The sequence below is a fragment of the Cucurbita moschata genome, unplaced genomic scaffold (assembly GCF_002738365.1).
Source record: "Cucurbita moschata cultivar Rifu unplaced genomic scaffold, Cmos_1.0 Cmo_Scf00024, whole genome shotgun sequence".
Lineage (NCBI taxonomy): Eukaryota > Viridiplantae > Streptophyta > Magnoliopsida > Cucurbitales > Cucurbitaceae > Cucurbita > Cucurbita moschata.
The window spans coordinates 3,241,236-3,256,026 of NW_019268540.1; the positions used below are offsets into that span (position 1 = coordinate 3,241,236).

Consider the following 14,791-nt stretch of genomic DNA (forward strand, 5'->3'; position numbering starts at 1 on the left):
AGAAATTAAAATTGTACATTGTCCAAAATACCCAAATGAAATTTATAATATAATGAACTAAAAGAACGATTTTTTAACAAAATGAAGGATAAATTTGTAATTTCACATAACAAAATACCCAATTTGATTTAATCACATATTATTGCGACTGGACCCTTATCTACTGTCAGTTTTGAACAGCTGGTTTTTGGTTCCATCAAAAAATCAGCCAACACGACCCCACATCCTTAAAAGACATTGATTTGTTCTTTTCATTTTTTTTTCAATTTCCCTTTTTCCATAATAACAAATTTCATCTCTTAATTTAATTATCAAAGAATAATTGGATTTTGCAGCGACCCTTTCAAATTCAAACAAACCCATTACCGGAAACAAAAACCATCTTCCCGCAGCAGAGCAAATGATTGAGCTGCGCCGCTCGTGACCATCTTCTCCGTTTTTCTCTCCGCCGCTGGCTGCCGTCTCTTACGGCGGAAAGAGATAGAGAGAGAGAGAGGAGATTCTCGCGTTTCCTTGCACTTGTTCTGTCCCTTTCATCAGACCCATTTTCTCTCTGTCAGCATTGTGTGCTTGTTTATAGCCAGCTGGTTTGCCACTGCTTTATTGACTCTTGAAACAGAGAGAAAAGAGGAGATTCTGTATACTCCGCTCATTCCTCGCCCTTTCTTGCCTGTTTCTATATTCGATATTTTTGAGGTTTGTTGTTCTGTAGCCATTTTTCTTATCATTTGAAGATTTGGGGTTTGTTTTTTTATGGGGTTTGTTCACTAATTTTGCCGGTGTTCTTGGTTTTAGAGTCTTGGAATGTTATTGATTTGCACTGATTGTTTTTCTCTTGTTTGGGGTTCTTTACAGGATTGATATCTGTTCTTATCTGATCAAAGAAAGGCAGCAGCTGCCATGGAAACAGGAGAATCTGTGGTAAGTTACGAAAAATCATGTTTGGTTGGTGGGAAAAAGGATTGAAAGGAAGAGAGTAAGCTTTGTTTATGTCAAGTTCTTCCTCAAAATCAGTTTGTAGCATAAAAAGAAGCTTTGATTCTTAACCAAATTGTTTATTTGATATCACTTAAGAGTTGAAATTATGAGATAGTTTAATCAGCTATGTGTTCTGTGATGCTCATTTGAACTCAGGCAAAGGTTATGAAGAACATGGGTCCCCACACCTGTCAAATATGTGGAGATAACGTTGGGAAGACCATTGAGGGTGAAGTGTTTGTTGCTTGTGATGTTTGCACATTTCCTGTTTGCAGACCATGTTATGAGTACGAGAGAAAAGATGGGAATCAGTCTTGTCCTCAATGTAAAAGCAGATACAAGAGACACAAAGGTTTGTTTTGTCATGTGATAATGTTGCTGTTTCTTCTTGCAATATTTGTCGGTTTTTCTCCGTGTGTATGTGAGATCCCACGTTGGTTGGGGAGGAGAACGAATCATTGTTTATAAGGGTGTGGAAACTTCTCCCTAGTAGACGCGTTCTGAAAACGTTGAGGGGAAGCCCGAAAGGGAAAGCCTAAAGAGGACAAAATCTGCTAGTGGTAGGCTTGAGCTGTTACAAATGGTATCAGAGCTCGACACCGGGCGATGTGCCAGCGAGGAGGCTGAGCACTGAATGAGGGTGGACATGAGATGGTGTGCTAGCAAGGACGCTGGGCCCCGAAGGGGGGTGGATTGCGAGGTCCCACATCGATTGGAGAAGGCAACAAGTGTCAGCGTGAACGTTGAACCCCTAAAGGAGGTGGATTGTGAGATCTCACATTGGTTGGGGGAGGAGAACGAAACATTCTTTATAAGGGTGTGAAAACTTCTCCCTAGCAAACGCGTTTTAAAAACCTTGAGGAGAAACTCGAAAGGGAAGGCCTAAAGAGGATAATACATGTTAGCGGTGGGCTTGAGCCGTTACTGTATAAGATCTACAAAGTTGTCTATTTTCCCCAACTTCTTCGTCTCATCATATCGAGTTCGTTAAAAATCATGAATGGCTTGTTTTGTCTCATTTAGGATCGTGGAGTTACGAATTTGAGTACCCTTTTGTGATAAAATTTCGGATAGTACGTCATTTCTTTGAAAGATCCCTTACCACCTCGACGTTGTAAAGTTATTTACGATAATACCCTCTTCCACTTTCTTAGTACAGGAAGTCCTGCTGTTCTAGGCGACGAAGATGACGTTGAGCTTGACGACGACGACGACAACGCCATTGATTTAAATTACATTTCTGAAAGTCAAAAACAGAAGCAGAAGATTGAGGAGCACATGAAGAACTGGCGGATGTCATATGGACAAGCACAAGATCTCCCGCCTCCAAATTATGACAAAGAAGTTTCTTTAAATCACATTCCCTTGCTCACCAATGGGCAGGTGATATCTTTGTCAATACTCATTTCCTTATGCATAAAAGCAAGCAGAGCTATCTTTTTCTTAATATTATGTACCTTTAGGTTTCTGGAGAACTTTCAGCTGCATCGCCCGAGCATCATTCAATGGCATCTCCCGGACATCCTCGTGGGAAGCCGATATATTCTCTTTCGTACGCAGCTGATATCAACCAATCACGTATAGTTTCTCATTTTCGTAACGTAACATCTATCTATGCTGTTGGGTGTATGTAAGTATCATAAATGACTTGGAGATTCTTGGTTGCTACTCGATACAGCTAATGTGCGAGACGTGGACGCTACAAAGGAGTATAATTCATCAGGGCTAGGCAACGTAGCTTGGAAAGAGAGAGTCGATGGCTGGAAGATGAAACAAGAGAAGAATGCTGTTCCAATGAGCACAGCCCATGCTGCATCTGAAAGGGGAGGTGGAGATATCGATGCCTGCACGGACGTGCTTGTCGATGATTCCTTATTGTAAGTTTTTTTTCGAAATGAGCAATATAGTATGCAAAAAGTTCATGTTTTTCATGTCAACTCCTTTCGTTTTTAGAAACGATGAAGCTCGTCAGCCTCTCTCGCGAAAGGTTTCTATTCCATCATCAAGGATAAACCCTTACCGATTGGTGATTGTTCTTCGGCTCGTGATTATTTGCTTTTTCTTGCACTACCGAATAACGAATCCTGTACGTAATGCATACACTCTATGGCTGGTATCTGTTATATGTGAGATCTGGTTTGCAATATCCTGGATATTAGATCAGTTTCCGAAGTGGTTTCCTGTAAACCGTGAGACATATCTCGATCGGCTTGCATTAAGGTAGGAAAAGTTATTTTCCACTCTATTTTCATTGTCGAAACGGTTTCGTAATTCAATGAAATTTGTATGTTTCATAGATATGATAGGGAAGGAGAACCGTCACAGCTTGCTGCCGTTGACATTTTCGTGAGTACAGTTGACCCACTGAAGGAGCCTCCACTTGTCACAGCCAACACTGTGCTATCCATTCTCGCTGTTGACTACCCCGTTGACAAGGTCTCGTGCTACGTCTCTGATGACGGAGCTGCCATGTTGACATTTGAAGCATTATCTGAGACATCAGAGTTTGCAAGGTCATGGGTGCCTTTCTGCAAGAAGTACAGCATTGAGCCTCGGGCTCCCGAATGGTACTTCGCTCAGAAAATTGATTACTTGAAGGATAAAGTTCATCCGTCGTTTGTCAAAGATCGAAGAGCGATGAAGGTAGTGCCTAAAACCCGAAAAACAACCACCCGAAATTGTAAATATCTACAAAGTTTTGATAGAGGAAGCTATTTTATTGGCCCTCACTTTATTGCAGAGAGAATACGAGGAGTTTAAGGTTCGGATCAACTGCCTGGTATCGAAGGCGCAGAAGGTTCCCGAAGAAGGATGGATTATGCAAGATGGAACGCCATGGCCCGGAAATAATACTAGAGACCATCCAGGAATGATCCAGGTAATCTATTTTCAATTATTACTGACCTCAGCCAGTTACATCGGATCATTTTCATAATGCAAACATATAATCAAATGACATCGGTTGGAGAGGAGAACGAAACATTCTTTATAAGAGCGTGGAAACCTCTTCCTTGCAGACGCATTTTAAAAACCTTGAGCAGAATCCCGAAAGGGAAAGTCCAAAGAGGACAATATCTGCTAGCGGTGGGCTTGGGCCGTTACAAATGGTATTAGAGCCAGACACCGGGCGATGTGCCAGCAAGGAGGCTGAGCCTCAAAAGGGGGTGGACATGAGGCCGTGTACCAGCAAGGACGCTAGGCCCCGAAGGAGGGTGAATTGTGAGATCCCACATCGGTTAGAGAGGAGAACGAAACATTCTTTATAAGGGTGTGGAAACCTCTCCCTAAGACACATTTTAAAAACCTTGAGGGGAATCTCGAAAGGGAAAGCCCAAAGAGGACAATATCTGCTAACAGTGAGCTTGGAGTGTTACACATTTTCTTATTAAATACAACCTTGTGTGCCATTTATATCCAGGTTTTCTTGGGCCAGAACGGTGGACTGGATTCTGAAGGTAACGAGTTGCCTCGATTAGTCTATGTATCTCGTGAAAAACGTCCAGGATTCCAACATCATAAGAAAGCCGGTGCAATGAACGCTCTTGTGAGTATTAACTAGCTACAAAAATGATATCTTTTTTCACGTTAATGAGCGTTAAATTACAGTAAAATAACGTTCAAGATATCGCTGCAGGTTCGGGTGTCAGCTGTTCTTACGAATGGCCCATTCTTGTTGAATCTCGACTGTGATCACTACATAAACAATAGCAAGGCGTTGAGGGAAGCAATGTGTTTCATGATGGATCCAAACCTAGGAAAATATGTCTGTTATGTTCAGTTTCCTCAAAGATTTGACGGTATCGATAAGAACGATCGATACGCCAACCGTAATACTGTTTTCTTTGATGTAAGTTATTCCTGTGCTCTTCTTTTAATTCAAGTAGTCCATTTGGGTTCTCATTCTTCCTTTGATTTCATTGTCTCAGATAAATTTAAGAGGTTTAGATGGTATTCAAGGTCCAGTTTATGTGGGTACTGGATGTGTTTTCAATAGAACTGCACTGTATGGTTACGAACCTCCTCTCAAACCGAAGCATCGGAAACCGGGGGTTCTGTCGTTACTCTGTGGTGGATCGAGAAAGAAAAATTCAAAATCAAGTAAAAAGAGTCCAGACAAGAAGAAGTCGAACAAGCACGTGGACCCGACAGTGCCAATTTTCAATCTCGATGACGTTGAAGATGTCGTTGAAGGTATACTGATTCCTTTAGATTTTGTCCTATTTGATTATTAGATTGTAACGGCTCAAGCCCACCGCTAGCAGATATTGTCTTCTTTGGGCTTTCCACTTCGGGTTGGTTTTTAAAACGCGTTTGCTAGGGAGAGGTTTCCACACTCTTATAAAAAATGTTTTGTTCTCCTCCTCAACCGGTATGAAATCTCACAATCCACCAGGTTTCCCCACCCTTATAAAGAATGTTTTGTTCTCCTCCCCAACCGAGGTGGGATTTCACAGTCCACCCCCCTTCGGGGCCCACTGTCCTCGCTGGCACTCGTTCTTGCTAGCACACCGTATCGAGTCCACCCCCCTTCAGGGCTTAGCCTCCTCCCTGACACATCGCCCGGCGTCTAGCTCTTGATACCATTTGTAACAGGCCAAACCCACCGTTAGGAGATGTGGGACCCCCCAATCCACTCCCCTTTAGGGCTCAACGTTCTTGCTGGTACACCGTCTTATGTCCACCCCCGCTGGCACTCGTTCTTGCTAGCACACCGTATCGAGTCCACCCCCCTTCAGGGCTTAGCCTCCTCCCTGACACATCGCTCGGCGTCTAGCTCTTGATACCATTTGTAACAGGCCAAACCCACCGTTAGGAGATGTGGGACCCCCCAATCCACTCCTCTTTAGGGCTCAACGTTCTTGCTGGTACACCGTCTTATGTCCACCCCCTTCGGGGCTTAGCTTCCTCGCTGGAACATTACCCAAGTTTTAAACTATTTGATTATTGGATTATAACGGTCTAAGCCTACCGCTAGCGTATATTGTCCTCTCTGGACTTTTCCTCTCGGGCTTCCCCTCAAGGTTTTTAAAACGCGTCTGTTAGGGAGAGGTTTCCACACCCTTATAAAGAATGCTTCGTTCTCCTCTCCAACCGATGTGGGATCTCACATAGATTGTCTATGACAAATTAACAAGAGATTACGTGTACAGGTGCTGGATATGACGATGAGAAGGCACTGCTAATGTCGCATATGACTCTCGAGCAAAGGTTTGGCCAGTCTGCTGTTTTTGTTGCCTCGACCCTCATGGAAAACGGCGGCATTCCTCAATCTGCAACACCTGAATCTCTTCTGAAGGAGGCTATTCATGTTATCAGCTGCGGATATGAAGACAAAACCGACTGGGGATCTGAGGTTCGTCGACTTTGCTGCATTTCTTGCTCCAAACAGACAGAACATGTCAAAATACATATGATGCATTGTCTGCTATTGTTCTGTCTGTTTGCAGATTGGATGGATTTATGGCTCTGTCACTGAAGATATCCTTACAGGGTTCAAAATGCATGCTCGTGGTTGGCGGTCGATTTACTGCATACCAAAACGTCCTGCCTTTAAAGGGTCGGCGCCTATCAATCTTTCAGATCGACTAAACCAAGTTCTTCGATGGGCGCTCGGTTCCGTGGAGATTCTTCTGAGTAGGCATTGCCCTATGTGGTATGGCTATGGTGGAAGGCTCAAATGGCTCGAAAGGTTTGCGTATGTGAACACGACAATCTATCCGATCACCGCTGTTCCTCTTCTCATGTACTGTACGTTACCAGCCGTGTGTCTGCTGACAAACAAATTCATTATTCCCCAGGTGCGACATAACGAAAAAAACCCGAATTTTAGGTCGACAGTATGTTTGTTCACTAATGAGTCTTCATAACTTGATTCCATATGTTTGCAGATTAGTAACATTGCAAGTATATGGTTTATATCCCTCTTCCTCTCCATCTTCGCGACGGGAATTCTCGAGATGAGATGGAGCGGAGTCGGGATCGACGAGTGGTGGAGAAACGAACAATTCTGGGTGATCGGTGGCGTTTCAGCTCACCTGTTTGCTGTTTTCCAAGGTTTGCTCAAGGTTCTAGCTGGAATCGACACGAACTTCACCGTCACGTCCAAGGCATCGGATGAAGATGGCGACTTCGCCGAGCTTTACTTGTTCAAATGGACAACTCTTCTCATTCCACCAACTACGCTCCTTATAGTAAACCTGGTTGGCGTTGTTGCAGGCATATCTTATGCAATCAACAGCGGATACCAATCATGGGGACCGTTGTTTGGCAAGCTATTCTTTGCCTTTTGGGTGATCATCCATCTCTATCCCTTCTTGAAAGGTTTAATGGGTCGTCAAAACAGAACGCCGACCATCGTCGTCGTGTGGTCGATTCTACTTGCTTCCATCTTCTCGTTGTTATGGGTAAGAATCGATCCGTTCACTACAACAGTCATAGGTCCCGACGTCGAGGAGTGTGGAATCAACTGCTAGTTTTACCATAAATGGATGTAATGGCTTAAAGTGCTTTACTAATAGCTTGTAATATAAGAGTTTGATATGATACAAACTATAGAGTATTGAAAATATATAACCATTTTAAGTACTAATGTGACAAACTAATAGCTTATAATATAAGAGTTTGATATGAAACTCGAAAATGTATGGAGTATGTCCTTAGGGAAGCCTTTGGGTCCTCAGGTAACGCCACGGTCCCGTTCCTGTGCCCATCCTGCAATTATATAAACAACGCTTATTTTTTTATTTTTATAAAAAAAATAACTAAATTTACTCGAATAAATTTAGAGTTTTTAGCTCATTAAAATTTGAGCTTATAAAATATTGGACTAAATTATTAAAAAAATATATATTCTTGAATTTATTTCTTTAAAAAATATCATATTATTTAAAAAATTATAATATTACTTTTTATAAATATTTTAAAATTACCATCTAAGTAAAAAATATCATAGAACGTCCGTTAACATGACAAAATGTCGTTCTTTTAAATTAATTTAAGAAAATATGTAGTCATTCTAGATTATCGCCATGTCAGCTTTTCGCCCAGTATTTTAACAAATTTCTCTCTCATAAAAATTTTAAAACATTTATAAAATATTTAAAAAAAATAGATATATTAATTCGTTTTAATATTTATTAACTATGAGATTAAATTCACAAGGTTATCATATAAGAAAACAAATTAAATATACTCAAATATTATATATCTATTTTCATAATAATATTAAGGTTAAATTACAAATTTGACCCTCGTAGTTATGATACGGTTAAAATTTAGTTTCTATCTCATAAATAATTTCGTGAAATACGTATAATAATAAGTATTTAAAAAATAAGATTATTATATTATTTTGTGTGTTATTTTATTGAAAATTAAAAATTAAAATTAAAAGAATACCTCCAAATGCCCACAAACGTACGCAGAAACATGTAGATGGTTAAAGCAGACCAGATCCCGATGAAGCCATTGCTCTTGGAGAGAAGAAACAGAGATACAACGCTCACAATAGACACCAGAACCTGAAGCATATGATGAGCAAACTGAGTAAAGATCGAGGAGTTTTCGCAAGCAGGTGGAGGATGATCCTGAAGAACTTACCAATGAGTATGCGGAGTACGCAAAATCTGAAGCTCCAAAGTTCACTCCGTCGAAGACAAACGCCAGTGAGTTTATCGGCTGTGTAGCTGCGATGAACTGATGGGTTTCCAGAGAAAGATGAGAATCAGAGGAGTTCATCAATGGCATTGTAAGGATGAAGATTTTCTATATTTGTTTATTTACCGGAATTCCTAGATGTATAAGGTGTTGCACATGAATGTCTTTTGAAAAGATTCCTGCTCCGAAGAATGTTCCGATTCCGACGAAAATAGCGAGTCCAACACCTAGAATAAAGCTCATCTGTCCAATAAAATGTTTTAGATTGATTAGAGGAGATGAGTTTTTGTTCTTCTGTGGTAATAGAAGAATGAATTATTATAGATAATCATGGTTCTGAAATATGGCCTGTATTAATCTATCCGTTTTGATTCTGGATGATGCAGATTGTGTTATGCAAGTGCATGGTACTCATGATCTCTGCGACTGTGGCTATGTGTTGTTATCTTTGAAGCAGAAAGAGAATGCTCTCCAATTTGTGAGTTTCGAATTCATTTCTTACCTGCAATACTCTGGTAGCTGTTGCTGTTGCCTTTTCATAGTTTTTCTCTGCAAATGCACTGGCTAGAATTGCCTAAATGAACAAGAAAAGGAATCATACACCATAAAAGAGATAACTAAAAGACTTCCCCCACCCCTGCCAAACATATATATTAAGGGAATTAAGCTTTTGTTTCACTACCTGTCCTGCTACTGCTAAACCATCAGACAATAAAGAAGATGTCATCCAGACTTGCAAGCAAGTTTGGAATGCAGCCATAGGAATTGGACCCAGCCTTGCAGCCAGTGCTGCTGCTAGAGTCACACAGAAGGTGACTGCTATAACTCTTGCCAGCAAGAGCCCTCCTGTTCCCAGCCATTCAAAGTTCAATAAGAGCTAAAGATTAAGGTATCTCACTATTTACTTGGTATTGGAGTATCGAGTTAGGAATTGTTTAGGAACTTTTTACCATTTTTAAGAAATCGGCCAAATTGCAAATCTTTAAGACTTGGAGGCATGAGATTGACCTTTTGCACCAGTCTCCAGAAGAGAACCAACACAATAAAGTACCTGGAAGGATTGAAGTAAGACTCAGAGAAGTTTTTTGGAATGTGAAGACAAGAATTTTATGCCATTTTTAAGCAAGTTTGTAAGATTCCAGCTACAAGGCAGTGCGTAGAAATTGAAACTTACTGAGAAAGAACATGAGCAGCAGCTGCACCTTTGACCCCCCAACGGCACACAAAGATGAGAATAGGATCCAATATGATGTTTACAGTATATCCCAAAACTACATAGAGGCATATAAACAAATGGTTGCTAGTCATAGGAGATTGATATACTAGGTTCAACTATACGTAGAGAAAAAGGGAAACGCAAGGCCTACCAATAACGTAAAGGGGAGTTCTCGTATCCTTGAACCCTCTAAAGATCCCTTGCATGGCCAATGACAGAAGAACAGCAGGAGCACCAATTGATCTTAATGTTAAGTACTTGTGAGCAGGGGCTAACATGGGCGAATTCTGTTTGTTAAAGTCCCAAAATATTAGAGGAAGACATTTGATCTAAAACGGAACTACATCTAAGTTACAGGGAGCACTCACATCTTTTACACCCATTAGATTCAGTAAAGATTTGGCTCCGAAAACAAGGAATATGGCTTGCATGAGACCTAGAATTGAGCCAAATATCAGAGCTGTTGATGCTGATGCAATTTGCTTCTTTTCTTTCTTTTTGGACTTAGCAGCGGTAGACTTGATTACGTTGGCACCCGATTCTGGAAAAAAGTAGAAAAAAGAAAGGAAATCAGAAATTACATGGGTAGTACTCATCAAAATTATTAAAATCTCCTAAATGTAACCATCAAGTTTTGCTTTACCTTTTCCCAAATCTTGAAGAGCACCATTATTATCTGGACCTGTTTCTTCTGTTCCCTCTTTTGTTGAAGAGCTCTCTTTGTTTTCTTTTCCTGCACCTTGTTCAATGGAGACAATATTCTTTGTTGGCTCGTGATTCATGTTGACAGAGTCTTGTTTTGCTGCAAGTTTTTCACTGTCCTCGCGCTCATGCTCTTCTGGCACATTCACTTTCACTGAATGATCATCAGCCAAGCACTTCCCTTTGTCACCTTTTGCTGCTTTGGTGGCAGCCTGGCTAATGGCATCTTCCTCAGCGACAAAAGAAGTTGTAATACTTACAAGTGGAAATATGGTAATCCTTGAAGCTTGATTGAATATAGCAATTGATACTCCAACTGCAGCAAGTTCCACTGGTCCAAGATGGCCGACGAAAGCAGTGTCAATAAGAGAAGCTACAGGATCAGCTGCAACAGCTAGAGCAGCAGGCAGTGCAATTTCCAGGATCTCTCGACCAATTGTGTCAAACTTGAAAACACGTCTACATGTATTTGCATTTAAAACATACTAGTTATTAGTTGAAAAGGGCAGAAAAGTATCTTCCAAGGTCTGAAAAGAGTCTCTAGTATTGGATCCCCGGATGGGAGAAGAGATTTTTTTAAAAGTGGCATAGTATGAACTTACCTCATTGAATAGCCACATGAACCAGATTACAAGTTTTGATTGGAAGATTCAAATCGGGATTTTCAATTTAAATTTGAGCATCAAGCATTTTAAGAAGAGAGTTGATTGGAACATGAAAAAGCACCTTGCGTCTTTGAAGAAAACATTAACAGGCATCTTCGGCTTGATCCCTCGTGTGGTCAGACTAAGGTTCTGGTTCTGATTCTGCAGTATTGTAGTACTGAACTGAGGCTGTTGAATTCCGATCCCAGAATAGAAGATCTGAAAGCTTTAGAAAGCAAATTTATGCAAGTACATAAACATTCTAAACAGCTAAAAGTTTTGAATGTCGAGGGAACAGCAGAAAGTTTGAAAATGGCAGTGAAATTGAAGGCTTTGAAGTTGACACACCATGCATAAAACCACTATTTTCATCCGAAAGAATGAAAAGATTTCTAGTTTTAGTATGTTACATCAACTAGTTTTTACACACTTATAGAGAGAGAGAGAGAGAGAGGGTTACGAGTCAAGCGTAGGATTGGCCCCGAGGACCACTAATGCTGAGAGCTCTGTGCGTTTGTCAAAAGTAATATAGAAGGCACAAGGGAGAGCTTATATAAGTGAACAATCTGATGTTCAGGGTAAATCACGATGCAAGAATTCTCAGCCAACCGTTCCTCTCTAAGTTCTTTGTTCTGTAGGGGATTATGTCAATGATACGTTCATACCCAACACTAGTTTCAGAATTCGAACATGGAAAATAGGTGAAGAACTCATGCCTAGATGTATATATACATTGATTCTTTTATTTGAGAAGTACATTTGAAGGAATGTGATTCTGATTTTAGAATTTTACATGGAAATATTTAACACTTGGTTCATTCCATGCATATGAAACCCTCCCCAGATCTGCCTTCTGCTGATGACAATTTAATAATATTGTTTACACCAAAGCAAGGAGGAAACAGAAGGAAAAAAATATGCTTCTATGATGGACCATTATGGGGGAACCTTCCTAGCTAGCTTGTAATTGAATAATAATAGTTTTCCTGAAATCCTCCCCAGATAACCTCAAAATATGGAGTTTTGATCCTTGATTAAAGAGATTTCATAGGAAAAAATGGGACCCAAGGAATCCATAGAGTTGTTTATTAATTATACTCCATAAAGATTTCCATGGATGTGGCCGTAGTGAGAATATTTAATAACTAGTTAAGCATCCTCTGACAGTTTGTTCATTTACGAGGATCAAAGAAGAATGAAAGAAAACAGCCCATGAAATAACAAAGTAATTATTATATGGGGATGAGCCTGAATGCTACGTTTGTTTCCTACACCAAATAACTCTCAGATCTTAGATTTTCTATGTAAAGTTGATGTGACCAAAACCCTACTTAAATATTAAAGAAAACCAATGCTGATTTTATTATTAGGGGTTGTTTTTATTAATTTATTTTAGTTCATTTCTATCGTTGGTTAAGCAGATGGATTTGGTGAAGAAGATGAGAAGTTTTAGAATTTTCATGTGTCAAAAGAATCTAAAATATTTGTATTTGTTAAACTCTGATGTTCCTAAATTGTGTTTTATTCTTACCATACGAATTAGACATAAATTTAATAATCATATAATCATATTATTATTATTATTTTCGTCGGTTGTAGTTGACCACATTAATATGTGAACAAAATGAACAAATTCCTACAGAAAAAGATTGCAAAGGAACTCAATACACCATAGACAAAACTCCATCCGCCCATACATACCAAATTTGCTTACCTGTAAAGAGAGCAAAAGAAGGACCAAAAACTCAATTAATCTCACGAAAAAGCAATGCAAAATTTTCACATAACACATACAAACACAATATATTGCACAAAGGTATACTACAAAGGACTTACGAGCCATTTAATGCTTGCCTCTATATATATATATATATATATGTATGTATGTATGCATGCATGCATGCATGTAGGTATACACACATATGAGAAGGTATTATGCAAAGAAAAAGGATAGTTTAGGTATTAATGAAATAGTATAAGAGAGGCTAATTATCATTATGATGCAAAATAAATGAACTAACTTGTATGTATATAAATAATAACCTTCGTTTAGAGTCCTCTGACTTAGCAAAGATATTTCAGCTGATCCTTGTGCTCTTCCTTCCTTACCAACTTGCTTTGTTTCGGACACCAAAACAAACTCAGCCACCCCTTCCTTTTATACCACCTTTAAAGAGAGAATGGCTTTTGTGAATTAAATGGTTTTCTTTGACTGTGTGGTGGATATTCCACCACTGCAATTGAACAAAAGCGTAAACTAAAGTGCTTTAGTGCACACTAAATTCATGCATTTTTTTTTGTTTTTTTGTTTGTGATTCATTTTCTAGGGGTCTATTTGTGTTATATTTAATGTATATGATACCAATTATGCCTAACTCAAAAGAAAATGAGTTAACTTAGGATGGCCACGTACCTAAAATTTAGTATCCAACGTGTTTCCTTGGCAAACAAATGTAGTAAAATGAGATAGTTGTCTGGAATGGATAATGCCTTTTAGTTTGCTCCTCTTACATGTGTGAGAAAATTTTGAGCATAAATCTCTCTCACTCTACAAGTGCATAAAAGATTGAAGTGACTTTAATGAGTAGGTAGCTGTCTAGTTTTTATTTAATATTATTTTGTATTCTTTTGATAAATGTGCGACTGCATGGGATTTCCAACACCCCACGCCTGTTACATGTATATATATGAATGAACTTATATTTTTCTTTTTGTTCTTATAGTGACCCACTTTTTCTGGGTTAAGTGGGTATATGACACTGGATTAATGAGAGAGAAAAAACTGAGGCTAGATATGTGGTAACTTAGCTATAAGTATCGAGAAAGTTATTTTCATAATTCATTCCAATCTTCAATACTGCTTCCTTAATAATCCAAAGATTAAATCTGGATATGTGATTCATCCATATAAGTCAGTATTTGTGCAAGCCTGGACATCTGTAGCTTGAGATATTTTACTTTTAAAGTCTTTGTTATTTTACTGTTTCATTGTAGTTGAAAGATTACTTGCTATTTAATTTCATCTGCAAACCTTCGTCCACATGGGAAGTTATGTCCTAGATATCATTTTATTAGAACAGTAAGAACTTTCTCTATTCCATAGCGTTATTGTTGAGGATTATTGGGAGTAAGTCTTACGTTGGTTAATTTAGTGAAGATCATGGGTTTATAAGTAAAGAATACCATCTCCATTGGTATGAGGCCTTTTGGGAAAGCCCAAAGTAAAGTCACAAGAGCTTAGACTCAAAGCGGACAATATCATACCATTGTGGAGATCCGTGATTCTTAACAGTTACTCATTGGGAACGTAAACTTGCATGATTAATTACTTTTGAATTAGAGAGATAATTGATAGAATTATTGACCTTTTAGAAGATCTTGTCCGATTGGTTGATACAAATGGGATTTGTGTCCGTGTGAAAGTTCAACGAGTAAATGTAAAACTAGGTTGGTTGAAATTCTTTATTTAGGATTGAACTTCACTTGTGAAAGTTGAGCTAGAAAATGCAAAATTTAGATAGTTCAAGATTATTTATATTTAGGATTCAAATGTATTAAGCAGAAAATTCTATAATTTTCAATTAAGCAGCCAAAG

The 14,791-nt window shown here is 39.0% G+C and overlaps 2 protein-coding genes and 1 long non-coding RNA gene across 11 annotated transcripts; 2 read left to right on the forward strand and 1 right to left on the reverse strand.

Moving 5' to 3' along the window:
- The first annotated feature begins 282 nt into the window (after window positions 1-282).
- LOC111460700 (cellulose synthase A catalytic subunit 3 [UDP-forming]) lies at window positions 283-7,567 on the forward strand. 3 transcript variants are annotated; one of them, XM_023103940.1, is made up of 15 exons: window positions 283-696; window positions 856-921; window positions 1,135-1,330; window positions 2,138-2,361; window positions 2,442-2,556; window positions 2,657-2,855; window positions 2,932-3,198; window positions 3,276-3,621; window positions 3,719-3,856; window positions 4,397-4,522; window positions 4,613-4,825; window positions 4,905-5,169; window positions 6,129-6,331; window positions 6,426-6,776; window positions 6,867-7,567. In XM_023103940.1, the coding sequence occupies exons 2-15, from the start codon at window positions 901-903 to the stop codon at window positions 7,449-7,451; spliced, it is 3,249 nt and encodes a 1,082-aa protein (XP_022959708.1). In that variant the 5' UTR covers window positions 283-696; window positions 856-900; the 3' UTR covers window positions 7,452-7,567. The 3 variants fall into 3 exon arrangements, with proteins under 3 accessions (XP_022959708.1, XP_022959710.1, XP_022959711.1); XM_023103942.1 differs by lacking the exon at window positions 283-696 and adding an exon at window positions 711-758 and having other exon boundaries at window positions 6,867-7,451; XM_023103943.1 differs by lacking the exons at window positions 283-696; window positions 856-921 and having other exon boundaries at window positions 1,251-1,330; window positions 2,133-2,361; window positions 6,867-7,451.
- LOC111460701 (protein DETOXIFICATION 43) lies at window positions 7,550-14,348 on the reverse strand. 5 transcript variants are annotated; one of them, XM_023103947.1, is made up of 12 exons: window positions 11,279-12,370; window positions 10,494-11,011; window positions 10,219-10,391; window positions 10,002-10,137; window positions 9,809-9,905; window positions 9,585-9,685; window positions 9,317-9,480; window positions 9,137-9,208; window positions 8,761-8,877; window positions 8,578-8,673; window positions 8,377-8,498; window positions 7,550-7,689 (listed from the first exon to the last, which is right to left on the reverse strand). In XM_023103947.1, exons 1-12 carry the CDS (start codon window positions 11,308-11,310, stop codon window positions 7,635-7,637), a joined length of 1,683 nt encoding a protein of 560 aa, XP_022959715.1. In that variant the 5' UTR covers window positions 11,311-12,370; the 3' UTR covers window positions 7,550-7,634. The 5 variants fall into 5 exon arrangements, with proteins under 5 accessions (XP_022959715.1, XP_022959712.1, XP_022959713.1 ...); XM_023103944.1 differs by adding an exon at window positions 13,240-14,348 and having other exon boundaries at window positions 7,570-7,689; window positions 8,377-8,673; window positions 11,279-11,415; XM_023103945.1 differs by adding an exon at window positions 13,240-14,348 and having other exon boundaries at window positions 7,570-7,689; window positions 8,377-8,673; window positions 11,279-11,422.
- On the forward strand, window positions 8,448-12,710 carry LOC111460704. Of its 3 annotated transcripts, none has more exons than XR_002713457.1 (3): window positions 8,448-8,725; window positions 9,021-9,112; window positions 12,364-12,710. It is a non-coding gene; the product is annotated as an uncharacterized LOC111460704 (long non-coding RNA). The 3 variants fall into 3 exon arrangements; XR_002713458.1 differs by having other exon boundaries at window positions 12,388-12,710; XR_002713459.1 differs by having other exon boundaries at window positions 12,391-12,710.
- Window positions 14,349-14,791: the final 443 nt, after the last annotated feature.

Excerpts from the sequence above, each read along its gene's own strand:
- LOC111460700 (XM_023103940.1), top strand. The coding sequence starts at position 901 with ATGGAAACAGGAGAATCTGTG. Across the intron at positions 4,826-4,904 it reads GTAATACTGTTTTCTTTGAT|ATAAATTTAAGAGGTTTAGA; the intron begins GTAAGTTATTCC and ends TCATTGTCTCAG. Across the intron at positions 6,777-6,866 it reads ACAAATTCATTATTCCCCAG|ATTAGTAACATTGCAAGTAT; the intron begins GTGCGACATAAC and ends ATATGTTTGCAG.
- LOC111460701 (XM_023103944.1), bottom strand. The coding sequence starts at position 11,310 with ATGCCTGTTAATGTTTTCTTCAAAGACGCAAG. Across the intron at positions 9,906-10,001 it reads AACTCCCCTTTACGTTATTG|TTTTGGGATATACTGTAAAC; the intron begins GTAGGCCTTGCG and ends GCCTCTATGTAG. Across the intron at positions 8,878-9,136 it reads CAGCTACCAGAGTATTGCAG|ATGAGCTTTATTCTAGGTGT; the intron begins GTAAGAAATGAA and ends TTTATTGGACAG.